The sequence below is a fragment of the Chlamydotis macqueenii genome, chromosome 15 (assembly GCF_036417535.1).
Source record: "Chlamydotis macqueenii isolate bChlMac1 chromosome 15, bChlMac1.mat, whole genome shotgun sequence".
Lineage (NCBI taxonomy): Eukaryota > Metazoa > Chordata > Aves > Otidiformes > Otididae > Chlamydotis > Chlamydotis macqueenii.
In genome coordinates, this window is record NC_141570.1 from 14,119,428 (window position 1) to 14,147,196 (window position 27,769).

Sequence of the window (27,769 nt, forward strand, 5' to 3'; positions counted from 1 at the left end):
TGGGGCTGCAGCGTGACTTCAGGGTCCGCTCCGTGGATGGGCAGTCGGAGCTTGTGACGGGAAAACTCCCCGGCACCTCTCAAATGGAGATTATGCCGTAAAAAAATGAAACTGGGTTTGATAGTTCTGCTTGCTGTGTGATATGCTTGAGATAATAAATCACGGAAAGAAGTGCCTTAGAATGTGTGTCACCTCTCCAGGCTGAGCTAAAGGGAAGAAACCCAGTGTCATTGAAACATGTTAATTGGTTGACTGTGTGAGGTACAAAGAGTCTGCTCATAACAGCAAGTTATTGCAAGTAGCCATACAGATGAAAATGTTCTGCCTGAGAATGCAACAGTTTTTTCTTCTGAGAAGGCTTGGAAGGAAACAGAACACCTTTTTTTTTTTTTTTTTTATTCTGGTTGATGAAAGTATGTCCAAGAAGGCAGAAAACTGTGACATTTAAGCTCATAAAACTGAAATTAGGAGAGAGTGTGTTTCAAGAGTGATTGTCTTCTATGTGTGAAAATAGCTGCTCAGAGAACGCAAAATTGTCAAATCGGAAAGGAGTGCTTGGGAAAGAGTGGGGGTGTTGTAGTTACCTAGTGCTTCTCCAGACCGTCTGAAAGACACATTATCTCTGGTTTTTGACTCTCTTCTGTTAAGTGACTGTTTGGTTTTAGAATGAAAGGTGTGAGGTTTAGGATCGGAAGTGCTTTGTGAGAGTAGAGACGCTGTGAGTCGAGTCTCCACAGCCCTAGTCAACTCTACCACTTCCTGAGCACTGAAATCAGATGTGTGTGCCTTATTAGTTAAGGGAATCGATCCACTTTTAAAATAAAGACCTCTTTTTGTGTTCTGCTGCATGCTAGGCAAGCAGCAGGTCTGTGAGATGGTACAAAGCTCAGTAATGAGAGCGGGACTCCTCAGTTTAGCTGTTTCTTGAGCGTTACTTTAGATAACTCTGTAAAGACAAAGACGTCTTTCTGGTGGCTTTTGGTTTTGGTTTGTTTGTTTTTTACTCTTGGTAGCTGCTGTTGACTTGGAGAAATAGTTGAAGCATTGAGGATGGGATCAATTATGTTCTTCTCGTGAGGATGAGGAGACTGAGGTTACTTCTCATTTTGCTACCAGTAGAAATGGGCCGCATTCTTATTAGGGCAGATTTTTTTTTTATTTGTGTCTGTATATATATATATATATACATTTATTATAACTGCCAAGACAATCTCTTATCTTTATGGATTTGTTGCAGACGTGCTCAGGTAGACTTTTGTTTTCTGTTGTATTTTATAACAGTTGTAAAATGTGCCTTGCGTTGATGTTTTTAACGTACACAACTCTGATTAAAATATAAAAGCAGGAAGATTAATCATTGCCTGGATGTTTGAATACTCAGTGAATTTTTACATGGCTGCTGTGTTAAGCTGTTTACCTGCTTTTTATTTTCCTGCTGGCAGAGCTGTAAACTTTCCATGCTTAACCGTAACGTATAGCCTTCTTACAGGAGCTTAGGAGTGGCCGATGATTTTAGGTTTTAAGAGGCAGTATTCCCAAACGCTTTCCTCACTCTTTTCATAAACTGCAAAAACATTTCCAGTCCTTGGTTCTGGCCAGACTGTTAAGAATCCAGCCAGCCAAACAAAAAAAAAAAAGAGCACTTGTACTCCAACATCCCATTTTGTAATACAGCTGGAAAAAACTTTTTTTTTCTTTTTTCTTCTTTTTTTTTTTTTTTCCCAAACCACAGCAACGTCTTCCCCCTCCACGTTTTGTCACTTCTCCTCTCCCCTGGCCCTGCTGTGTGCACACACGCACAGATATCTCTCTTCTTCACAAAATACTGAGAATTTCAGTGCAGAAGCTTGGGAAAACACCGTTTTATGTGATTTACAAAAGTTGTCTGAACAAGCGTGGTAAACCTTGAACTTCCCAGCAAGGCAGGATGACGAGAGGCATTTAACAAAGGCAAAGCTTCAGCCGCAGACCCTGTGTCACCACCCTTGGTGACGCGCAGGCAGATGGCTTTGGGTGTGCTCCGGGCTGCGGCAGCCACCGCCGTCTGTGGCAGAGCCCGCGCACACGGGGAGAGCGGCTGTGCTGGGGACTCGCTTCTGGCCGGACGGGACTTGGTGCTGAAAATGGACCATGACGTTTTCATCAGGGGTAGGTTAGAGATGGATGGAGGGTTAAAAACGGTGATCTTGCAAGAAGGAAAGTAGAACCAAAATATGTAGGAAGAGACACAAATTGCGGCAGAGTGGTTGTGTGGGAAAGAGGAGGAGAGATGAAGCGATTGCCGAAAGGGGTGTAGTTGAAGGTACAACAACAATTTCTGTAGAAGACAAGCTGAAAAGGAGAACTAACCAACTGAAGGGAAGGAAAGCAAGTAAGAGAGAAACTAAAAATACTTTAATGAACCTAGCTAATGAAAATGTTTCATTACTTCCCTGCTTGAAAGGGAATAGGGGGTCTGTTCCTGAGCTGTGGTGTGTTTTGTCGCAGCCAACATTGTGCAAGCCTGGGAGAATTCTTCAGAGCTTGCTGACTTCAGTAGGTAATAATGTTGGAAAGGTGTGGGCTTCTAAAGGACATACTGCTCTGAGTGCCTCGAAAGGGGCAGCATTTACCATTTTTGTGTATGTTTACTGTCACCATTTATGTAATTCACTGGTCATTCCAACACTTCTAAAAATTGTTGTTCGTTTTTCTTCAGTTAGATTGAATTGAAAATTCAAGTGCTGATGAAATGCGTTGTATTTAGATGTACTGAAATGTGTTAGTAATGCATCTGAGCTTTGTGATGCAGGCTAAGTGTCATTTGGGTATTTTGTTTCTTTTCCATGCAGTTAGTGTGGTCCAGGCTGCCATGTGCTAAGCGATCTTATGCCACTTTTGCAACCTGTGTCGTGCACCAAGGTTTTCTGGTGGAAGAGTGAATTAAACTTTAAAATAATGAAGCTTTTCGGATGCCCTTCTTTAGAAAAGAACTGCTATTTGCTGTAACCTGGAAAAACTTTGGTTTGTCTGTTGTTCACTGTGAGGGACGAGGGTTTTTCAGGGCTGGCTTTGGTGGGACAGAATAAAGTTTTTGCACATTTCTGTTATGTTACAGTAAAAAGTTGTTGGTTTAGATCACCTCTTCGGGCTGGAAAACTTTCCTGATATGTACTGCATGTTTGAACAGCTGTTCTGATGAACTGAGGCTAGTCTGCTTACATGTTTAATATCGTTGCGTGCACTTGTCCTTATGTCTTCAAATCTAACTTTTATTTTCACGGGGAAGTACCCATATGCAGTCTCGTAACTTTCTGTTGTTAGTTACATACCGAAATAACACTGTTACACAGACAATGCTTGTGATGTACAACAAAACACTTTAGTGAGCCTTTAAAAAAAAAAAACAAAACAAAAACAAAAACCAAAAAAAACCAAAACCCCCACAACTCTTCATCAGTATGGATGTTACAGCTAGGCAGACCAGGTCCTTCAAGTGGCTTAACGAAGATTTAATTGATTTATTTTGCTCATTTGGAGAGTGTGTGGAATACACCTGTCAGTATTGGGTGTGCTAAATGAGGGCTGGGCACTTAGGGAGCAATTTGAATTATTTGAGCTGTTCAGGGATCGAGAAGTGACTTGGTTCAAGGGGCATTACAAGGAGAAAGTGCTGAGTGCCTTTTAGGATCCTCTGAGGTGGTGGCTCCTGATACGAATCGATGACTAGAAACTCATGCTGAGCGGATTTATACGTGAGACTGGGATCAAACTACCAAAGAAGTAGCTGTTGTCTTTATCAAAGCTTCGAAGCCTCGCTGGAAGGTGTTCTATGGCCATATGCGAACATGAATGACAAGGTTGAGGTAGGATTGCTAGGTGAAATGCAGCGGCCTGGCATTACACAGGAGGTCAGAGGAGGTGGTGTAATCACTCTTTTGGGAGAGTGAATCATTAGGGAAAAAAAATCTTGATACTTCTGTTGGCTTCTTTTAACCAAAACAAGAGAAACTTAGGAGTTAGGTGGCACAAATATGATGATCTAACCTTAGTTTCTCAAGCTTAGTACAATGTTTTGTCAAAAGTCTGGTGAAAAAAAAAACCTACTTTCTGGCCAGTGCTCTGCCCTGTATGGTTGTGTGTGCACGGTGTGTACCAGTGACTGTGCTTTCTGAAGGACTCTGGAGTTCATGTCGTGGGGACCTTCGCTCGCTTGCTGGCAATATTGAGTCTTGGTGAAGATGTACCTTAATGCTTGTCGTCGTTTAAGACTAGTACAAAGTAGTGTAGATGAATGTTTTAACGTGTTTGATATGTTTTTCTCACCTGTGTTTCTGTTTTAACTTGTAGATTTTGGATCTTTGTTTGACTTGGAAAACGATCTTCCTGATGAGCTGATCCCCAATGGCGAGCTGGGCCTTTTAAACAGCAGTGGGAACCTCGTTCCAGATGCAGCTTCCAAACACAAACAACTTTCCGAACTTCTGAGGGGAGGCAGCAGCTCTTCCTTAAACCCAGGAATTGGAAATGTGAACTCAAGCAGCCCTGTCCAGCAGGGAGTTGGCAGTCAAGTTCAAGGGCAGCCGAACAGTGCTAATATCGGTAATCTGGGTGCTATGGGTAAGAGCCCTTTAAACCCGGGAGACTCTTCTGCTTCAGGCCTGGCAAAGCAAGCAGCCAGCACCTCCGGACCTACCACACCTGCATCGCAAACTCTGAACTCTCAAGCACAAAAACAAGTGGGGATGGTGACGAGCAGCCCTGCAACATCACAGACTGGACCTGGGATATGTATGAATACTAATTTCAGTCAGACACACCAGAGCCTTCTCAACAGTAATTCTGGTCACAGTTTAATGAATCAGCCTCAGCAAGGACAAGGGCAGGTAATGAATGGATCTCTTGGGGCAGCTGGAAGAGGAAGGGGAGCAGGAATGCAATATTCTGCCCCTGCCATGCAGGGGAATGCAGGCAGTGTGCTGGCAGAGACTTTAACCCAAGTATCTCCACAGATGGCTGGTCACACCGGACTGAACACAGCACAGACAGGAGCAATGACTAAAGTATGTACATATAATTTAATATATTCTGTTTCTTGCGCTTGTTTTTTCTCCATACAGGTGTCTAGAAAATGTAGCAGATTCTATTCTGTTACAGAGCTAAAGTATGCACTTTCCCCCGTTTCAGTCATCAGTGATACCGTGAAAGCAAGAAAATTGAAACAGTGTTTCTTACGTAATCAGAAATGAAAGCACTTGTTGAAAAAACACATCCTTGAAGTCCAAAGCTAGAGAGTATCTTAGGGTGAGTTAGAAAAGGGTAATGTAACCGTGCAAAAAGGAAGCAGATTACTATTTCTGTGCAGGATCTCAATGTAGCTGCCAGACAAAAATATTTTATAGAACGATGTGAAAACTGCTAGGTTTGTAGATTGAAGGGAGAGGTGCAACAACTGGTCCTCTTGTCAAGGGCCGCTATCAACAGTTGTACAGTGAATGTTTTTCAAATACAGAGGAACTGATCTGAAAACATGGAATTTCACATAGATTGCCAAGCTAATGCAAACTCTGGGAGGGAAGGGCGGTGTCTGGGCAAGGAATGTGTACAGCTGGAAGTATCTGCCTGTCCCGGGGCACTGCTCTGGTCCCTGCTGGATACAGTCATTGCTTTTTAGTTCTTCATTTTCCAGGCGTAAGCTTAGAGAGGTGTTGTGGTTGCTGCTTCTCCTGTCTTTCAGTTGGATAGCAGTGTGCCTCTTCTCTTGTCTGTGTTGCTTTGGTACCGTTCCTTCCTCAAGTGTCGATGGCAAACCCACCGTGTTCTGATATGCAGAAAAAGATAACTTTGTTTCTCTGATATTTTATCTATTCAAACATCACTAGTAATTATCATTTTAGTTTATTAGCACGTAAATGTTAATTCATTGATGTGTCAGGAATGGTTGAAAAAATTGCATTGCGTGACATGAAAGTGTATGTCATGTTCTCTGAAGAAATGCTGACGTTATTGTGGAGTACGGTATAGCTTCTGTGAAGGTGCTAGTACCTAAGAGAAAACAATGTTAAAAACTCAACCAGCATACAAAAATAGAAAAACTGGTGTTCTCCAGGGCTCCATCTCCTGTTGAACAAGATGAAGCTTAAAAGCATTGAATAAAGTAAACTTAAAAAAAAAATTCACATCTTAATTTTCTCTTAGTGAGAAGCTCACTTCTAGCAAGTGAGCTCTGTGTTTTACACAAGTACTTTGTGTTTCCATTTTGGAACAAATTAATTACTCTGAACTTTTTTTTCTGACAAGCAGAAGCATTCTCTGTTTTTGCCATTTTCCTTAGTTGGCGTTTGAGGATTGGCATCCTTTTCCAGTCTTTTCCCATCCCCCAGTTTATTGTCCTAATAGGATTATCAACTATGATTGTGTGTTAGCTTTTTCTCTTATTGATGCTCCAGTTGTGATGAAAGCTTTTAAGAAAAGTAAAGAAATGCATCAGTGAGTTTGTCTGTTCTTCTGAAACTGAAATTTCTGCTGAAAGAGAATGTTGATGAGTTTGTTTTTTCACCTCCTGTTTCCTGGTATTTACCACTTAATGTATACAGCTTAAAGATGTGAAGAACAGCTGATCTGCCTAGTAGTGAATGTGCCTAACTTGACTATCAGCTGCTTAAAATGTAGCTGCCATCGCGCTTGAAGAACTGTATCAAAGCTGGAAGCAAATTCTTTGGGTGGTGACTGTAGCAATATATCCTGAGGGAAAGAAAGAGGTGTGAAATACAAATGCAGAAAAAAAAAATTAAACATAATGAGAAGATCTTGGTTTAAAAGTTATTTTAGATTAAGTGATGTGAATCACTGGTTAACTTCACTCAAGGGTGGCTCAGAAGCCCATTTTTCTCAGTTCAGTGTGTTTATACACAGTGTGTAGCACTCCTGACCCTTTATGGTTGAGGACCAGTTTTGTTGGGCAAGACCTTGCTTCCTTGATGGTTTGTTCTAGTTCTCTTTTAGTAAATGACTAATCAAGGAAAAGCCATTGCTTTTTCTGTTTTTCTTTCTTGTGGTGTGTTTTTATAAGCATTCTTTCTAGTGAGAGAAAAGGAAGGGAAAAAAAACCAATCCAGAATCTGATCCCTTCACCTGCTCTCTGAGATAACTGGAATTTGTTTCATCTGGAGCATCATAAGCCAATATTATTAATTTTGAGCTGAACTTGCCATTTTAAGGCAGCTCTTGAAAGAATGAGAGGTATATCAGAAACGAGCATGGCGCCTGAACCTAACAGTGCATGTGAGCTTCGTAAACCAGAGGTGGTGGATAAAGTTTACCCCCAACCAATTTAAAAGGGAACGAAAAATAACTGATTCTCAATGTCAGATGGCCATAAGACGCTAACATAAAGACAATGTTTTTCCATTGAAAGGGAGAAATTAGAGCAAAATACTTCCTCAGTCTATAGAGACGTGAGCAAAGGATTTTGTAGATTTCATGTGCTCCTCAGAAGAAGCAACTTGTCCATACAAGTTAAACAATAGCTGCTAAGGTCATAGTCGTGTTTTCTTGGGAGTATATAGCGTGTTCTTGATAGCCTAGAATATTTTTGGAAATAGGGAGTAGAGTAGTCCCTGAAAGTTCTGTGAATTAAAGATACAACAACTTACTATAGCAAGAGTTTGAATTCTTCGTTGGCCGTGACACTGCAATTTGCATATTCAGATTTCTTTAGAGGATCTGCTTTGTGATTTTTGACTTGTCTGAGATCATCTGGAAACCTCTCCTGTATGCTACTGTATCTACCTCTGCTCCTTCACTACCAGACTCCTTTCCTGTAACAATGTTGGTTGTAACTGTGGCATTTTGACTCTGTTTTCTTGGATGACACTCCAAGGATTGTTTTCATTTGACTGGGCTGAAATTCTTTAAGAAATCTGCTTAAAAGAGCAGAAGGATTCCTCTTTGAGCAATTATCACTTGCCAGAGGTAGAGGAACAGGTCATCTCGTCACAGTAATTTCTAGTAGTAGCAGAATTGTCCTTTTGTGTTGTACCTTGTTTGTTTGTTTTTTTTTTTTGTCAAGTTCATTAAGTCCAGAGAACATGTTCAAAATTAGAGTTGTTTCTTTAAAATTGTTGGTTATTGAACACATGAAGCAGTAGCAGAGCTAAGCAGATGGTCTGTTGCTTCCATAGAAATGAGCGCTTCATTGCAAGCGTGCTCTGTGCCTAATGCTCTCCTCTTATGGTGAGAGCTCATCTTTTTCAAATGAAGGGGATGAAACCCTCGTGTAGTTCATTGTGGCTGGCAAGAGCCTGGACTTGTGTTTCCGTACATTAGAAGTTGCATAGTCTCTCACTGAGATGCATTCCCCTCGTCCTAATACTGCTATCAAAACTTTTGGAAAATCCAAAGAACATTTTGGGAAATTCCCTTTTGTTTTGTAGAGTTCTCAAACTTCCTTTTTGCACTCTGTTAAGACAGTTTTGGATTCACCTAACTGGTACTTTTGCTCTTTCCCTTCAGAAGTAGTAACGTCCCATTGAGAGGAGTAGCACTCTCGAGTGTTTTCTTTTTCACGTGTTTCCAAGGTATAATGCCCCCTTATACAATTCTGTAAAAGAAATCACCTTTTCTTCAGTAACTTCAGAGCTGTATCACTCAAATAGGGATGTGCTGGTACCCAGCAGCAGAAACTTAGGGAAAAATCCCCGAGTTGTGTGTGGCTGAGATCTGCAGAAGCCATTGCTTTTACTCTGCAGTGAAACTACAGCTTGACGGGAGTTCCTTTCAAAGTGTTTTTCTCTGTAGAACTAGTAAACCTACCTCAAGGTTAGCTTGCTTTCTGAGAGGTGCAGTTTATCAAACATGTTACTGGGCTCTGTATGCCCCAGAAGAGGATGTAATGGTTTGGTGAGATCTTAGTCTGAATCTATAAAGAGGTCAGGAGAAAATGATTGTTTATTTTCCTACCTAGTTATGAGGATTACAGCATTACTGTTTTTTTGTAAAATGTCTGTTCAAGATTGTAGATTTTAAGTAGCGTCTTATTTTGAAAGCGCTAAAAGAAAATATTTGTGTTGATATAAGCTAGAAGCTGCTTGGCAGGGAGAAACGGATAGAAAAGCTGATCTGGCTGGCAGATCTTCCAGTGCAGTATTTCAGAAGATGGTCTGGTAGTAACGAGTTCAGATACAGATCTGAACGTGCTGGGTACAATTGATGGGTTTTCCTTAGCTGTGTATGTACGTATTTAAGCCCCGCTGGAAGCTGGTACCAGTAGTAGGATTGGCATCAAAGTCTTAACAGGTTCAAACTAATCACTAACTGTGCAAAACCAGATCGACTGTGCTGGACTTTTGCATATGACGTCAGAATAATTTTTCTCTTAACCGTATTGGTGTAACTGGTTTGGATATAGTGCGTGTCTTTGACTTTGTTTTAGTCAAAATAGCCACATGGCAGTGCATGTTGCAGTAGGAGAAGTTTCCAGTTAAGGAGGAGGAGGAACTCTTACCAGAAGTGAAGTTCAGAAAACGGTAAAACCATTTTTTTATGTCTACCAAGAGAATAACCGGTTGCCTCTTTTTTTTTTTTTTTTTTTTTTTTTTTTTTAAATTGTTGACCTATAAAAGATTCTGCTATTTGTTGTTCCTAGGCTGAGGGTGTATATATACCCGTGCCTTTGGCAGGCACATTCACAGTTTTACTCCCTGTTGTTGTTCACTGCGTGCTGGTGTGGTGTTGGATATTAATCTTATGTAAATGTTGTAAGATAATGAACTATGTTAAAGAGCAGGAATTCCAATACAAGACTTCAGTTGCATACGTAGTTATGTTACTTGGCTCAGTGTTTTGAGGAATCTGTGGTAAGCAAAATTTGTTAAGAGAAAAAATGAAGCAAACTATTTGTTTAAACAGATTACCCGGCTGATATTGCTAAGTACCAGATTTAGATACGCATGGTGAGTTAAGTCAGCTGAAGATGTTCTCATTCCTTTGCAGTTCTGTGTGTTTTAGCAAACTGCTGGTGCTGTTTGTTTCTCTGGTGACTCTCAATCTGTCTGAATCTGCCTGAATTGTTTTAATGTGACTTGAAGTTAATTTGCTTCTCATCCTCCAAGTTGTCCATACCAGGCTGCCAAGCTGACTGTCTCCTAGCAGACCGTGCCTCTGGCAAACACAAGTAGCCAGTCCAAATCGTATTCCAAATAATGCTGCTTCCCAGTTTCAGGGACTCATAATAATGTTGCAGACTTGACCATAGTTGCCTGGTTCTGTGTTGAATAATTATCACCAAAACAACATTTTACTGAGAAGACATATGTGCTTTTATAATAATACAAACAGAAGAAGGATATAAATACACAGAAACACGTAACGGCAAAACTCACCGACTCCCAGTAAAATTAAAATATCTGTAAGTCAGTTTTGTTTTGAAACGTGACCGTGCAAAGTGGTACTCCACAGATGAGTTTGCTCTGATATGGTGGAGAGATTTGTTGACTTAAAAAGCTCACTCACCACAACCATTACTCTTGGCACCTGAAATTGAGTTGTTTCCTATTTCTAGTACAGGAGTTAAGTTTTATTTGCAGTTGTGCAATGTCATTTAAGATCTTTGAAGCGATAGTCACTTGACTCCTATTTTCCGCGTAAGCAGGTACCTGGGTTCAGTTTGGCTCTAGTGCTGCAAGACAAATGCTGCAGGAAAGGGAACAGTAAGGCTTCACGGGGACAGACCTCAACTTGCGTTCCCCTCCTGCTTCTCTCTCGGGGAGTTTAAAAGCCTGTCTGTTAACTTGCATTGGCTTATCGTCCCGCTGACAAAAATGATGTTTGTGGTATCTTTTCAGAGCAGAATTGTGCCATTATCTTCTGTGGTAGTACAAGACAAATGTGAAGGATTTAGTCAAGAACTCTAAATCGTACTGGTTACTGTCTTGTATCTTCAAATTTTTGTTGTTGGAGTAGAGTTTGTTTCTAAGTAGTGTATCTGAAGGAAGGTTTTGGAAGTGAAACTAATGGAGCTATTGATTGTTTTGGAAGCCACAGATTAAAGGCAAGATTTCCAGTGTTGTTTCAGAAGGTCTACTAAAATGACAAAAACTTCTAACTCCCTACTAACAGATGAGACTGAAATTTATTTTTCTAGTTTTTAGACTGTTTTCACATATCTTCCTACTGCTGTTGTTTGGTTTGGTTTTTTTGGTTTTTTTTTTAATGCACAGGTAAAAAATGACTCAGATGTTGAGGAGGAAAACCTGCCAACTTAAATGTAGGTGTGTAGAAGTTACGAGATGCCTGGTTACTTCAGTCAGAAGGAAATGCCTTTGTTGTAGTAATTTTCTTAATAAACTCCAATTGTGCTTATAGATACTATTGCACAGGAGCATTTCTGATGACAGGACCTTTTAGCAGGTCTGAAAATTTCTCACTTAGAAGATAAACTTAGTATTTGTACTTGACAGTGAGCTGTGGTTATGTTGGGAATCCTGTAACTGGACGTACCTACAGAAATGTGTCAAAGCAGCCGATATTACAGTCTGAAAATGAAATGCTGGTGGTCTTTTCCTTAGGAAAAAGGCAATGCAGGAAACTTGGAAAATTATGCGTAGGATGATATACTGTGTCAGCCTGCCTAAGAAACCGATCAGGAGCGGAGAAGCAATGAGAGGAGGTGATTCTCCTCCTGTGGCTTCCAGGAGTGAAAACACTTTGTTGGAGTTCAAATGGGACAGCTTCTATCATCAGACAAAAAAAAATAATATTATGTTTGAAAGTTACACTTTGGAATTTTGAAATCCCCTTGCTTAGCTAGGTGGTTGGAATTTCAATACAAGAGGCTACACAGAACACGTCCAAGTCTAATTTATAGCGGGCGAGCTGTTTTTCACCTTTATTTAAAGATAAACTTTTAAACTAGAAAGGGTGTTTCAAGGCACACTTTCCCCGCACGTCCCAAAAAAAAAAAAATCCTGAATTCTTGTTGACAAAATTGCTAGTTTACTTTGTGGGATGAGGCTAAGTGATGGCAAAATATAATAGCATTTTCCTTTCTTCTTGTGAATGTTCAGAGAAAATACCTGTTGTTTTTTGTTTGGAAGCCTAAGGCCATTCCTGTGTGGCATCAGTAGACGGTTTGACAGCTTTGTCTGTTGGCCGTGAATGACACATGCTCATTTCTCCTCCTTGCCACCCCAGTAAAGCGCAAATTACTCCAGAAATTGCTGTGACTGGGAGGGAAGCGCCATTTTAAGCTTATTGTTTGTATTTTAACTGTTCGTATGGAAACCAAGCAATTACTTTAAGGCCAGAAATACTTTGTAGAATAGAGATTTAGATGAATGAGGACTTCAGATGATTTTTGAACTCCTGATGCTGCGAAAAGGACCTCTAAGTAGCGTTTGGAAATGTCAGTACTTCCATGTTCTAAAGATGTGTCCTGGTTCTGGCCAGGATAGAGTTAATATTTACCTGAGCTGGGTGGAGAACTGAAGCTGGTAGCCCCGAAGCGATGATTGTGTTCTTTGCCCTGTGTACGTACCAGTCTGCTTTAGGTTTGGTGTATTAGAAGCACGCTGTGCCATAAGAGGGCTTCAGTAGTGCCTTGGTTTTAGGATGAATCATAATGAAAATACTGCGCGTTAAATATAGAACATTCTTGCCAAAAGGACCCATCTATGAAAAGGACTTTCAGAAAATAATAGTAAATAGGTTATTTAGCCGTCTCTCAGAGATGCTGCTTTTTTGGGGCAGAAGGTTTTGTGTTTTCAGAGTGACTGCAGCCTAACACTGTCCTGTTTGTATGGCATTCTTATTTGTTTTTAAGGGGACTTTTAAAAACAAGCAAAAAACAAATGCCCTTTGAAACTTTTGGCAGATTGACCAAATTAAGTAGCTGCCTTTACGACGGGAGGATCTTTGTACCCTGGAAATGGAAAAGCGATGGAACGCCATGAGTAGAGGACGGGATTTCACTCTTGGAATGAGCTGTGCTTGCTTCCTTAGCCCGATGCGGGGCGTCTTAGGTTAAAACACGTTTCTGGATGGTGATGCGTGCAGGCTGCTTTCGGTGAGGAGCGTACGTGTGTGGACCTAGTTTGTTCCCCCTGTTCAGTTGTAAGCATGTGTCTAAAGAAACAGGAATCAGATCCTACCCTGCGTGAAAACCTGTTGAGAAGTCTCTTGATAGCTTCACGTGGATTGTTAAGTCTTTGAGGAGAGCATGTTTGTACAGAAAGGCTGGAGATTTCAAGGTAGCTCCTCAAGTCGATATGGTGTTTCTAAATAAACATATTTGGCTCTTAGTTATTTAAAAACTAGTTCAACAATGTGAATTATTTATAGTTCTGTTTCTCCTTGGTTACTGCTAATGGCAGGCTGTGATATTTTTGCTAAGTGGTTGTTTTGAGTTGTTTTTTTTTTTTTTTTTTTCTTTTAATGTATTTAATGTAACCTGTAGAGTAAATTTGTTTCATGTCTGTTTGATTTCCTTTTTTTTTTTTTTTCCCCCCTCCTTCCCAAATAGAACAATTACATCTTTTAGAAACACAATCCCTCCCTTCAGTGTGTCCACTTTTCCTTTAGGATTGGTGTCTGCCAAGGAGAGTGGGTACTATAGAGAAAGGGCACAGAGTAACTCTTCTCACTGTGTTTTTGAGACACCTTTCCTGTAGCTGTTACTCTGTAGAGCTGCTATTGCCTTTTCCCCACCTTTGTAGAATATCATATCACACAGACTGCCTGATCATGTATTTTTGTCCAGCTTCTGGGATGTAAATGGGAAAGAATCTCTCTAAATAGTGCTACTGTTTTTCTTACCAAAACAGTTTATTCCTTATAGTACTAAATTTTCGAAGTGTGTCGTGCTCTGTTTTTACTTGACTGTCCCCAGCCAGCTACAGGAACTTCAGAACCGCTGAGGTGCTGGTGGACACATCTGTAAATTCTTTTGTGGCCTGCTGGGTACATTTCAAAAGGCTGATACAGAAAATAAAGGACGGAGCCTGGACTTTGTGTTGAGATTTGCAGTTGGTTTAGAAACTTGCATTTAGCTTGATGATGATGAATAGGAATTGAGGGAGAACAGAGACATCTTAGTTGAGATCCTGTGTTATAAAATTCTGGTTTGTTGTTACTGTAAATGTGGTTTAGTACATGCTGATGATGCTTCTGGACGTACCTCATGAAGATTTTGGCCTGTGAATATACGATCGAGCATCTGTAGAGCTGTATCTTAACTGAATTTCAATCTTTCAGAGTCATCTTTTTAAGCGTTGTTGAATTACTCTTTGTGTCCAGACTAGATTTGCTTGATGAAACAAGCATTTGAAACATCTTTGGTTAATTTTGCGGTTCTGGTTAACTTTCTGTTGTTATGGAGTAAGAATAGTTCTTGTTTATGTGAAAAAAGCCACTTCTGCTTGGTGCTCATAAAAGCTCTTGAAGCAATTGGAATACGTTGATCATTTGTGGCTAATTACGCGTTAGACATTTGAAGATTTTATTTGCAGAGATTACACTCATTACAGAGTAAGCCTTCTGAGCTTCATTTTTGATTTGTAAGTACAACAGTGATGCTCAGTGGAGAAATGACTTTGATTCTTCATATAGTATATTCTGTTCTATTAGCACTCCGACTTGTGCAGAATTTTGGAGGCATTTTCTTTCTTCAGGCATTTACACAGTACAAGCATATGATTATTTTATTTTCTTTACTTTTCCCTGGAAAAGGTTAATGTCGAGTTAAATATATTAAGAGTTTGTTTTCTATATATCCAGTCATTTGTAAAGAGTGTTTTCCCATGAAATTCCATCTTTATATTTCAGTAATTATGCAGAAATGTTTGTACATTTTATTAAGTGGTCTTGTTGCCTTGGAATACTTAAATTTGTCTTTGACCTCTGTGAAGTGCTTGGAGGATAATTTAAAATCTCATTACAAGTAGTAATAAAACACCTGGCTTCTTCGTAATGTTTTTTTTGAGATGTTATTTCTAGCTTTACCAAATCTTTCATCCCCTAAAAAGGATGAAATGAATTACAATCATTCCTGGGCATTTGAGTATTTTTCTTTGAGTTAGTTTACTACTGAAGAGCAAGACACTCTGAATGCTTCATTAATCTGTTGTGGTAGGCTTTTGTTACGGCAGTTAGCTTAAAGAGGAGACTTTCAGTGCAGGATAGGCTTCCTCTGAATGCTGTTAGCTGGATCCTGATTTAATTCTCCAAACCGATTCTTGAAATGTTAGGTTTTTTGAGGCATTCTTATTACTCATTGGCTTTAAAAGTGAGTATTTTTAAATTAGTATTTTTGTCAAACTGCCAGATCTGCAGATTGGATTAGGTGAGGAGCTCTCACCTCAGCTGAGATAATAGGGTTGCCATCATCCCTGCACTGAAACTGAATTCACTTTTTTTTGGTAATGCCACTGGCTTTCTGCCATGAAATGATTAATCTTTGCCTTGCTTCTCCATCTGTCCCTCTGGCATTTACATTCCAAGCACCATGGTGACTTTATTTTGGAACACGCAACTATAGGATGAAATAGTAATTAGTAGAGACTTACTTTTTTCTTTGTCAGTAAACAGATACAAGATTATGCCAATGTAGTAAAGAAAGCCTGTCTTTCCCACTTCACAGATGAACGAGAATTCCTAATGGACTTATCTTTTACACTTCCGCGAGAGCCTTCGTTGGTTAGGTGGACCTTGCTTCGTGTTAGAGATTTGTGTTTCATACCAGAGGGAGATAAGAGTCCAAAGTGCGAAGTCCTCGCTGTGTGCCTGGCTGGAAAGCTGCTCTTTTGTACTGAGCGTGCAAGCCAAGCAGCCGTTTGGAGTCGTGGCAGGAGCACGCAGGGGCTGAGAAGGGATGAACTCCAGGTGGTTGATGCCAAGCCATGGTAGCTCTGGAACTTGTGTGTGTTAAACTCATCTGGGAACCAGTGCTGAGGCGGTGCAGATGGGAAGGCATAGCTCTCAGTCTTGCACTGAGTTACTGCTGTGGAAAGCAGAAATGAGCCTTTTGGAAGCAGTTCTGTCCTCTTCCACTGGTGCGTACTAACAGTGTTAAAGGCAGGTGAATTTCTATCAGCCCGAATTCCTGATGTTCCTCCATTGCTTAGAGCAGATCTACTTGCGTTCGCAGTACTTTGTGTACTTTAACTGATAACTTCTGAACATCTGAGACACCTCAGTGCTCCGTTTCCTTGTCTGGAGAGAAAGAGAAGAAAGATTAAAAGGAAGAAAGTTAAAATTTTATAAGCCAAGCAAGGTGGCACGCTTCTTGGTAGCAAAAACATTTCAATGGATGGGAGGAGAGAAGGAGGACAGAATGCTGAGGTTCTTAACCAAGTTGCATGCTGAAAGCCTAGATTTGAAGTAGATGTAGTGATTTGAAGACTTAGTCCAATTATGGAGTATTAAGTTTTTGGTGAGGAGTATTAAGGTTTTAATGGAGTATTAAGGTTTTGGTGAGCCCCATAAAAGAGGAAAGTAAAGGGTGCCTGGGGTTGTATGACTTGGTGGCAGCAAATACAGTTCTGAATCGTCCCCCTCCTGTAGGGACATATGCTAGTGATAGCTTGGAGGCAGGAGCAGTATGCCATTTCTGTATAGCCAGTCATTCTGTTCCTGCAGAACCCAGAGGGTACATACTGGATCTGTGGGTCGTAGTGGGAAGTCCAGAATTTCCATTTTGTGCCAACTTGCTCCTTGCAAGCAGAAGAGAGAAGTAGTGTCCCTAACATATCGGTGATGCAATAGGGGATTTTAGATGAAGCGTGTGAGATGCTGGGTAGCAGTGGCTTTAGAAGGGTTGGATTATTTAGGCCCAGTTATTCTCTCAGCCTAAGCTTTTGATTGTGGTGTAACCCTAAAGTCACAGCTCAGGCATTCAGAAAACTGAATCATAGTTTATAGGTGGCTTTTGAAAGGTGGATCTAGTTATCGTCTCTGCAACATTTCAGCATGTTATTTCACACTGGGTTGTGTCAGTGATAGAACAGGAGGAAGTAGGAGCAACGTCCTTCCTTGCAAATAGGAGGGATTTAGAGGAAAGCAGTAGTGAGCAACAAAGATGTCCTAAGAGCAATTTATCCTGTTGAACAGGCGAGCTCTCACATTTCCAACTCTTCAGCACTGCTGTGAGTTTATGAAGATCAGGCCTTTTATCAATACAGATCATATCTAGAATGCCTCTGCTCTCTCTTTCCTTAATTATAACATGCATGTTCTGCTCTGTGAAATAATTACTATTATGAGGCTTACAGTTAAATTGATTTTTAGCTTTTTTGCCATAGACTAAGTCTATGAATAAGACTATGAATTAAGAATAATACAAGGGTAGTGGTGGCTCTCTAAGTGGCTCTCTTTATGTCTTCGTCCTTTAACTGTCTTGTCAGGTTCAGAGGTATAGGAACTGTTTGGTGGGAAGAAAGGCTCTGACCTTCCTATTTTCTATTGCCAAAACAGATCTGAGAGTAGAATAACCAGTAGAGTGGCTGTGTATTCTCACACTGCCGCTACAGAGGCTGTAGTTCCTCACAGCACCCCTCCCCAAAGGTCTTCTAAACCATTTCCTGTCGTGCTTTTAGCTCCTTCCCATGTCCTCAGATAATCTTTCTGAGGTGCTGACAGGACAAAACTGACAATAACGGTCGCTCGTTCAGAGCCTGGGTACACTGCTGCTAAATGCAGCGGGTAATGGCAGAGGTCTTTGTGCCTTCTCCTCACGGAGATGGTAGTCTGAGTGTCATCACCTACTGTCCATCCCTACTCAGCAGTTTTAGGAACTTAATTATCTGCGAGACCTTTAAGAAAAATCAGTCAATTGACCAGTGATTTCCAAAGTGATTAGAGAAAAATTGATTTGAGGAAGGGGGACAAGATGGGACACCAGTTGTCATAGCGCCGTTGCTTAAGCCCTGTCCCTTAGGACACCTAGCTAGCAACGTAACTGGTTTTGTGATGCTGCAATCAGTGTCAGTCTGAAGAGGCAACTTAATTGCTGCTGGATTGAGTGAATGGATGAAATTGTGTCCTGCGATCCACCCTGTCTCTGATCTCGTGTCATTAGAAGAGCAATCATCTGAAGTTGCACTTAGCCGTGCTCAGTCTGATACGACTCTGCGGTGCGGAGGAGGCTGCAGGGTTTGACCTCTGCTCTGCACCTCTGCGTTCCTGGGCTTGTCTCTGGGTTTCGTTAATTGACTTGGAGGCTTGGTCATGGTCTTAGATCGTTGTTGCTTCCTGAGGTAACTTTTTCTTCTCACCTTTCTGTGTTGTCTGTAGACAAGCAGAAGGAACTTCTAATTCCCTTTCTATTATTAGGTTGCCTTTTGTAGAGAATTAAGCGTATAAAAGTGACAGTGATATAAGGTCAGACATGGTACCGCTGATTATAGGCCTTATGGCTTTTGTGATTTCATTCCTGTTGATGAGTAGAAGCACATGCTATTTAGATAAAAGATTGATATAATCTTAAGAATTTCAGTGGGATTTGGTCACTTGGATTTTTTTTTTTGTCTACTTTTTCTTTGAAGCTATAGAGCTTCAGCTCTTACCTGTTGGCATGTCTTTGCTAAATAGAGAATATGCTATCACCTTTTTATTCACAAAATTAGTGCTTTAGGATCACTTCAGTCCTTGCCTTAATAAGATAAAGCAAATTACTAAGCTTAAATAGTAAGCTAAATAAATTAGGCTATCAGATTGCAATTAGACTGTGTGTTGTAAGTCATGCCTCTTAGTCCTTTGAGTAGTTCTTGAGGCCCCTCTGAATTCTGTCATTTTTACATGTCATTCGTGAAGAACTAATACAGCGTGGTCATTGTCATTGCAAAAAGCGTTTGCATCAAGCCAGACATGTAAGGATGTCACTTTACACTCACCCAGTCCTCTTGTCATACTTCCTGTTGTCGTATTGAGAGCTTGGGTTTGTTGTTCAGGCGCTTTGCAGACTCACAGCTTTCAAAGTCCAACCAAGCTTCTCTAGCTTGCTTCCTTTCTTTCTAGGACTGTTTTCTAGTTAAAAATCTAGTAGGTACTGGATTTAATATTTACAATAACTATTTTTAGTTTACAGGATTGGATCATAATCAGATTACTTCAGCCAGGCTTATTGTCCACTGAACCCATGCTGCTTTGAGTTGCTTGGTTCTCGTATCAACGTTTCAGTGGTTTTTTTTCCTGCTGTTGAACTAGTCCACGTCTAGTGGTCTGGTTTGGTTTTGTTTTTTTAAATACTTGGCCAGAATAACCTTCCTCCATTTTTGTACAGAAGAGTCAGTGCTCCACAACTTTGTGAAAAATCAATATTTGATTTAGACATAAGTTATTTGATTGGGTGGTTTGGGGGTTGTTTTGGTTTTTTTTTCTGGACTAATCTGTTGGGGCCAACTAATTAAAAAAAAAAATTATAGTGTTAGCTTTACGTGGGCAGTGGTGATGCAAGATACAAAACCAGGAGTGTTGTCAGAGGTAGGTGCTGCTCCTTGGCATGTGCTTGCAAATGAGGATGCTTTTTCTCTGACAGGAAAGCTGATTGTGAACTCAATCTGTCCTGCCAGACCTTTTATTAAATTTGGAAACCTTGGAGTGAAGGGTGAGGTGGAGCACCAGAGGAGAGCAGAGCTTCCCAAAGGGAAACGGGTCGCAAGGATCAGAACTGTGTACGGTTGTCTGGTTTATGGCAGCGTATTGGAGGGAAGCTAGAAAAGGGATTGTGAGTAGGAAATTACGCGCTTGCAGCAGTGAATGGGTTTTGCAGAGTGTTGTATTGGTTGCGTGTCCTGGGAGCCTCAGAGGAATATGTGACAATGAGGTAACTGCTTGAATGAGAGAACTGGCTGTAAAGGTAGAGGTGAAGGAACAGCTAATAAAAACTGAGTGTAGGAGGAGAGGACAGGATTTATTTATGGCCTGTACACTTCGTGTACAAAGAGGTAGTAGCTCCGTGATGCTGGGCTAGGGGAAGAAGTACTGTGGTATGTCAGCAGTGATAAAGGGAAGGGAAGAGTAAGCTTTAAGAATAGAAGAAATGACGTAGTGTGAAGATCCAGTCTGGTTCTAAGGTATCTTCTCATTTCTGTCATCTCATCTCTGAGTTGCGCCATCAGATGAGGTGTACAGATTTGGTCACGGACTTGATCTGTAATATCTGTGAAACTCCAGGAACTAGAAGAAATTGGGTTGCTGTTTTGCACTGAAAGTAACTAAAAAGCAAAACAAAGAGAAGTACCTCCCACACCTGCTGCTCCAAACATGGCACTGTGAGATGTCTTGTGTAGTCCAAGTCAGCTAAAGAAAGGTTTTAAGTTTTGGGGTTTGGTTTTTTTTCAGCTTGGAAGTTCATACATTCCTTGGCTTGTGACCGTAGAGTGAAATACCCTATTTCCTGTCGGCACTCAGTAATTGATTGCAGTACCTTAGAGAGTTGCCATAGTGATAAAAAAGGGAACAGAATCTGCTTGTCTTTCTGGGATGGCAGAATTATTAAATTAAATGCATCTTTTCCATTAACGGAGAGTCGCATTATCATATTTCTGAGAAGAACTATTTTAGAGTAGAAATAATGTGTTTAAGCTGGTGTCCTGCATTAATCACGTTACTTCTTCAGGCGCTTCTCGCCTTGACTTGCAGTTCTGTGCTGGGGTGGTTGATAGCACCCCTGCTTCTCCCCCTTTGTGGTTAATCAAACAGCTCTGTAGAAAACACCTTGCTTGTGAAAAAGTCTGCCTTCCTCCATCAGGAGTCATTGCAGTTGTGACCACAAAGAACCAGGCAAGAGGCAAGAATTGCGCAGAACTGTAACACAGAAATACGGGTATAAAACGTGAGTGGCCCGGGGGTGAGGTGGGGTGAAAGGAGCCACCCCGGGAGGCAGTGCAGAGAACGTGGCCTGCAGAAAATGGTGGTTCTGTCAGGTGGAGAAAGGAGAGGGACTGACACTTGGATGAACTGATAGAGAGGAACAGAAGGCAAGAGGGGAGGGAATGTCCTTAAGCTTAGAACGAAGTGGGAGTGAACTGCAGCATAACCCAGGTTTTCAGAGAGCAGCTTTCTGCTTTTGCTGTAATGGAGATGCACCGGCTGCCACGCTGGTGTGCTGAACCTGGAGTAGCCCTGTGATGCACGTCTGTCCCCGTTCGTTGCAGGTGGAAAAAGAAACAGTTCACACTGGATCACTTTTTGCTTTCATTGCTTTCAGGAAAGTTAATTTAACAAACTTTAAGCGAAATACAAGTCTTTGTGATGGCCCGCAGTCCCCCACATCAAAATAACCATTCTTACCAGTCTGCTAACTCCTGTGTTCTTGCTGGTTTATCTTTTTTTATGATTTGCAATTACCTAGTACTCTTCCCCTGAACTACGTAATTCAGGATCAGAGTTCTGTTTCAGGAATATAAAAACAAGGACCTTCCGAGTGTCTGCCTTCTTTCACCTGCCCCCTCATTTCACATAGGAAAAAACCTGGGGGCAGAGGCAGGAGCTGCGGTGTGTGAGCCTTCTGACTCGTTTGCTTCGGAGCTGCTGGTTTCAGTTTGCAAGATGAATAAGCAATGTAAAATCTTTACTACGTATAGGCTTAATCATCTGGTTGTGTTTGCCAGTTGGTTTTTGATAACTCAATTAGCAGTGGCTTTGATAAAGTTTTACGGAAGGGCACCTGGTCTCAGTGTTCAGATAATTAACCAGGAGATGCCGGTTAATACCCTCTGCACTCAGACATCTTTCAGTGTTTGGTGTGCGGGGGATCTGCCTGACTGTTCCTTTGCTTCCGCCTCCCATTTGGTGAGGGGCTGGCAGTGATTTGCTTTGCTGAGCCCCTACCTGACTGCGTTTGCTGGAGGTGGTTGCTGCTGGAATAAATGCCGAGCTGCTCCTCAGGGTACCGCTCTGAAATGCTGTTGATATTAATGCTGTTAGGCAGCAGGTTGTTCTGCCGCTAAAACTCCTCTTCGATCCCAGCCTTGGTTGAAAACTGTTATAAACAGGTGAGAGTTCGTTAGAGCAGTTCCTGCATTGTGTTGTCCACTTCTCCTGGTCTCTGGAAATCACACTTCTGTTAGTTTTGCCTCGGAGGAGTTAGTCTTACTGAGTTTAAAAAACCTGCACGTACGAACATCTAGGAGCTTTATTAAAAATCCCTCCTGATTTTTTTTTCTCCATATTTACCTCAGGGATTGCCACATAAGGAAGATAGATCTTTCCACCGCTTCAGATTTTTGTTTGTTTGTGGGTTTTTTTTAGAGATGAACTTCAAATAAAAAATTCTGTGGCAGTTTGTTTCAGTGGCAGTGATGTACAAAAATGAAGTGTAGGTTAAAGGGCATGACTAATGTTTTACAATGATATCAAGCTATCTGCTACTTTTTTAAAAGCTGTAGGCTGGTGCAACTCTTTGGCCTTAGGTTCCTTTCACGTACTGAAGCACAGCTTTAGGCATTGAAATACCATGTAGCAGAGAGCAGGTTTAAAAAAATACAAAGCTTCAAATGGAAGCTACTCTACTTCCAGCTTGTTTTTGAAGAACAGCAAGACATTTCTTAACATTTGAACCAAGTGCCTGTTACTTAGTGGGCACCTAGAAAAGGAAGAATTGTCCTCATCATATTAAGCACTCGGTTTGGAAGACTTGCAAGGTTGTGTTGTTGTGCTGAGTTGGTATGTTTAATAACAAGATCTGTTGAAAAGGAAGTACTAAAATGTGATAAACTGACTATGTGGTACCTGTTTGTAATATTTTTCCCAAAAATCTATTTTTAAACATTTTTCCTTTAATTAAAACAAGCTAATCTTTCCTGATGATGAAATGAGATGAAGAACACCTTCTCTGAATAAGAACTTAAATTCGGTGTAAAATTTGCTTCTCACTGCCTAAAGAAAATCTCTTCAGCTTTTTTAAGAATTCGTCTGTGTTTAAGATTCTGCCAGAGGCTTATAACATTGCGTCGCGCAAGCTGAGGCCAGCGGTGTTAGGCAACTCCGTAGTCGGCACCGAGTCTTTTCCATCTCCTCCCGGTGGCCGAGCGTGCTCCGTCCTTGTGCTGCAAGGTCTGAGAACGGCTTTGCGCTGTCTCCTGCAGGCTGGTGTGGCCCAAGTAGGTCTGTGGAAGCAGCGGCAGTAGGTTTGTGTGTATGCAGCATTTCTCTCACAATTCACGCTCACCGCTGTGCTTTCACACTGGTTGTGATGGCTGTAGGGCTTGTGGGTGATGGTTTTCAGAATAGTCAATGTATTATTTAACTTAAAAAAACTCCACCAAATCTGCAAGCAAGCTCAAAGCAGACTGGAAGGGTTGGCCCTTCTTCAGCCAAGTGAAGTTTGTAGTTGGGGATTTAGACACAAAGGGAAACTGAGTAACAGCCAAACAGCTAATGTTCCTATTTCTGGCCTCTGGAAGTTTTAAATAGTTGGTCATAAGCTACTTTCTCAGAATCTCACTTTTAGTTTCAGAAATCTTCTTCGCTGTTAATCTAATAGGTCATCGTAGTATTAATGAGTAGGTGTAGGTATCAGATGATCCATTCTCCTACTTCGTCTGAGGTAGTGGGTTAAGATTGAGGGGGTAAGTTTATTAAATACTTCAGATAAAAGCTGCCAAAATCCATGTTGTAATAAATAATAATTAAAAAACCTAATTTATTTGAACTTACAGCCCTACAAAACAGAAATACAGAAAATATAGAAAATAAAATTCTCAAGATTTGTGCAGTGTGATGGTAGCCAGTACCACTTTCCTTCAAAAGCCGTCCTTCATTATTCAGCTTTTGATGCTGCTAAGCAGTTGGGGTTTTTTGGTCTTATGTGCTATTTGAGTTATTCAGCTTTGCTCTGGAACACAGCACATGCATGATAACCACTTACCTTGTCAAGTAGCAGCCTCTTTTTTTTTTCTTTTTTTTTCTTTTTTCTTTCCCTCCCTAATGTGTATGCAGTGGGTCAGATTATTCTGTGAAGATACAACTTTTTGTACAGTGGAAAAAGGCCTGAACCTGGCAGCAGTCGCTCCGCAGAATGCGGGTTAAGGGAGCATTTCCTAACGTAAAGCTACTTCGAGTGCGACTGGGCCAGCTGTCTGAAACCCAGGTGTGCAAAGTACACTGACAAAGAGGACAAGGCACAGCCAAATCGTGTTTATTGGACTCTGCCCCGGCATAATTTACTGCTCTCAACCAGTGCTTCATCAACTGGTTATTCAGTCCGATTCCTGTAAGCATGAAAAAGCAACCACTGAGCAATTCCCTGTGATGAGGCTGTTACGCTGATAAGCTCTGACATGCGCAGCTCCGCTTCCAGCCACGGGAATAGTCCTCCTGAGTCCCTGGCTGGTACGGGAAGGGAAAAGACCAGGACCGTGGAAAACCAGTGTGTTGTCTAAGGAAGGGCTGGAGAGGTCAAAGGAAGGGGAAAATACAGTTTAATATTTCAAATAGAGACTCACTTAGTGGTTGGATTTGTGTTTAAGGCATTCCCACAGGTGATCCAGTCATCTAGAAATCCTCCCAGTGCGCGGCAGGGGGGAGCACAAACGTGGAGGGGGAAAGGAGGGTCCTAGTCTTAATCATCCTCTTTGAAAGAAGTAAATTCCTGCTAAAATGTCTTTCAGGACCTTTTGTCCAGTGTAGTGTTAACTGGCTCAAGTAATAGAGATTTCACTCCTTTTTTTTTTTTTTTTGGGAGACTGTTTTTCAGGCGAAATGGCTCTTTGAATGGACAGCGTTCCCTTTACTCATTTAGGGGGAGTCGTATTTCTGCTTGCTATTCTTAAAGAGTTTTGGGAGTGTAATTTGTCAAGGATGTCAGCCTTCGATGGGTGTCCTTTTTTCAGACTTTTTCCTCAAGTACCAAAACACGAGTAGATAAGCATTTGCTAGGTGCCTCTATAGATTCCTCTCCCTTCCCGTCTAATCTGTGTGCACAGTCGTGCTTTGTGCACAGAATGCACAAAGTATTGCAGTATTTGAGGTCTGTTTGGTTTTCAAAAATTTTTGCAGTGTTGGAAAAAGTAATTTCTGTCAGTGCAGATTGGGAAGGATAATCTTGTTTGCTCCTTTGCATTTGCACAATGATTTTGTAAGTTGAATTGCAAGACTTCAGACACACACAGGGCTGTGTAAATTTGTAAAATATGTTTTAAAATTTAATTTAAGTTTGATTAAAGTTGTGTAACTGAGAATTTAATATTTAACAACTTAAACTGGAATTTCATATCTGTGAATGCAAAGATGGGTATTTGGCATATGTCTGCCTGTTTGTTTGTTTGTTTGTTGTTTTAATGTCCCTTCCGAATCAAGGCAATAATAATTTCATTCATTCTTTTCCAGATGGGAATGACAGGTAACACTAGTCCCTTTGGGCAGCCCTTCAGTCAAACTGGAGGGCAGCAGATGGGAGCTACAGGAGTGAATCCTCAGTTACCAAACAAGCCAGGCATGGCAAATAGTTTATCTCCTTTTCCTGCCGACATCAAGAGTACTCCCGTCACCAGTGTGCCAAATATGGTGAGTTCTACCTGCCTGTTTCCCTTCTTCGTTATGTCTTGAGAGAACATTCTAAATTCTTGGGTGATACGGCTTTTGCAGCATGACTGGACTACTTCTCCATGGTCGTCCAAACATCAGCGTTGCCCCATGGTTCCTCACTGCCGCTCTGCAGTGTGCGTAGGAAGTTTGGGTACATTTTTATGCAGTAGTTCAACTTTCTAAGCAGTCACATTGTTTTGTTACAAGGATTGCATTACGTCCTTTCCTCTTGTCTCGTACATTTAGTTCCAACCAGATGAAAATGTCTGTTTATAGGTTTAAATTCCTAAATCGGTTTGAAGGTGTTGGATGCATCATCAGCTTCCCTGAAACTAAATAATACCTTGCATATGCTTTGAGTCTAATACGGTAAACACGCTGCACGCTTCTCAGGTCATGTGCATGGCTTGCAGCTCACAAGCTCATGGAAACAGTTCTTCTTAGGGTACCTTGCCCGAGTTTGTAGTGTTCGGTTTACTAGAGTTTTCTTTATAAAGTGAAATTAAATATTCCCATTTGTCTCAGTATGGCTGCGTATTAATCAAACTGCTTGTGTTGTTTCCATGGAAACTCCAGCTTGTTGCATTTTATGTTCTTACACATGATAGCAGTTACTATAGAAACTTGTAAAACCTTCCATAGGATGCAGATTGCTTATTTTTTAATTTAACTAGGAAACCAGCTATTTTTTGGCACAAGCAGTGCTTGTCCTTCCATCAGTGAGTTTGCTACCTGCCTATCAGTAACAAAGCTATATGTGAGAGGGAACAGGATGTAATAAACTTCCTCTTTTCTCCTGATTTTAGAGGAGCACTTGCTAATTTTCCTTTAGTTACACTGAGAAATGTTTGTTTAATGTCATCTGCCATTTACTGCTTGTGATTATGGAAAGGAGCTGGTGACTGGAATTAAGGCCGTGTTCAGAATACCACCTGCAGTCATGCAAAATATTTGTAAAAAAAAAACCAATTTACTGCATGACTATACTGATTTTATTCTTAAAATACTTCAAGTTTGGATCAGGTGTAAAGCAAATGAATTATGGCCCTGATTCTGCAAAGAACCTTCAGATCTGCTTGCAGTGCTGTATTTGTCTCAGGGACTGGGTGATTCTGAGGCCCAAGTTTATACTCCTTTAATTGTCAGATTTTGGGAAGCCTAGATCTACTTGCTTACTAGTTTAGGATGTAATGGCAAGTATTCAGGTGAAATGAAGAAGGCATTTGCTATCAAAGCTTGTCTACTGATGAGGGACGAAGTAAAAGAAAAAGCTTTCCTTTTCCTTTCTCCATCTTGTCCAAGAGACAGAGGAAAGTAAGGGAAACTTACTTACTATCAATTGCAGTTTCTTCAAGGTGTAAAAAATGAGTTGTCTTCTGAAAGGACAATCAAACCCATCGTTCTCTCTTTGTCGTGTGTCAGAAGCTTTGTGTGTTCAATGTCTCTTTTTCTCCCGCAAGCCGATATGGAGAGCAATAGCCATTTCAGCTGGTAGGCATCCGTACTGTCGAGCCAAAGGGTCTCAGCCCTGTTTATGGGTCATGTGGTGGTTGGAGTTTGATTGCGTTCCTGGTGAGTGTGGAAGTCACATCTTTAAAAACTGAAGTTTCCATCTAAACGTTTTTATTGCAAAGCCAAGAATTTAAAAGGAAATGTCAGACTTGTTAAAATTTAACCTTTCCTCGGCAGCCGTGGGTAAGGCGGTGTAATTATTTGGTGATAGTACATACATGGCCATATGCTGTTCCTTCCACAGCGCCTTTGCTTTATTCAGCATACAATATGAACAGTGCCCTCTGAAAGAGCATACAGTCAACATTTTGTTCTATTTTTGCTGCTCAGTGTGTAGCTGTGTGCCTTGTTGACTGTATGTAGTAATAGATTTCACTCCGCCAGTCTTTTCCAAACAGTCTCTTTTGTGGCAGTCATCACTGGAGCAGGCGTATACTTCGGATTAGTTAATTTTCACAATGCCTCTCCGAGATAAAGATGTATTGCCCCAGTTTTACACGAGGCTGAGTATGATGGAAGAATCTACTGACTCTGAACCTGAGATTTGTAGGCTCTGGCTTGCTAAGGCCTTCCTCATTTCATGTGTTAAGACATTATCTAAGGGTGATGTTCACATTGGTTAGATCTGTGCCCCCGTAACTCAGGGAAGTGATGTCTGTGTCTCACATTGGGCAGTTAAAATCTGACCCACGTAGCACTTGGGAAGAGTTCCTTGTGACAGAGGCGGCTCCCCAGAGCAGAGCTGCAGTGTCTGGAC

The 27,769-nt window shown here is 41.1% G+C and overlaps 1 protein-coding gene across 2 annotated transcripts in view; it reads left to right on the plus strand.

Moving 5' to 3' along the window:
* CREBBP (CREB binding lysine acetyltransferase) overlaps nt 1-27,769 on the plus strand; it is a 93,388-nt gene that overhangs the window by 9,699 nt on the left and 55,920 nt on the right. For both annotated transcript variants that reach the window (XM_086760244.1, XM_086760245.1), the window contains exons 2-3: nt 4,330-5,042; nt 25,303-25,479. In XM_086760244.1, coding sequence (XP_086616370.1) covers nt 4,330-5,042; nt 25,303-25,479 — 890 coding nt within the window. The remainder of the gene's footprint in view (nt 1-4,329; nt 5,043-25,302; nt 25,480-27,769) is intronic.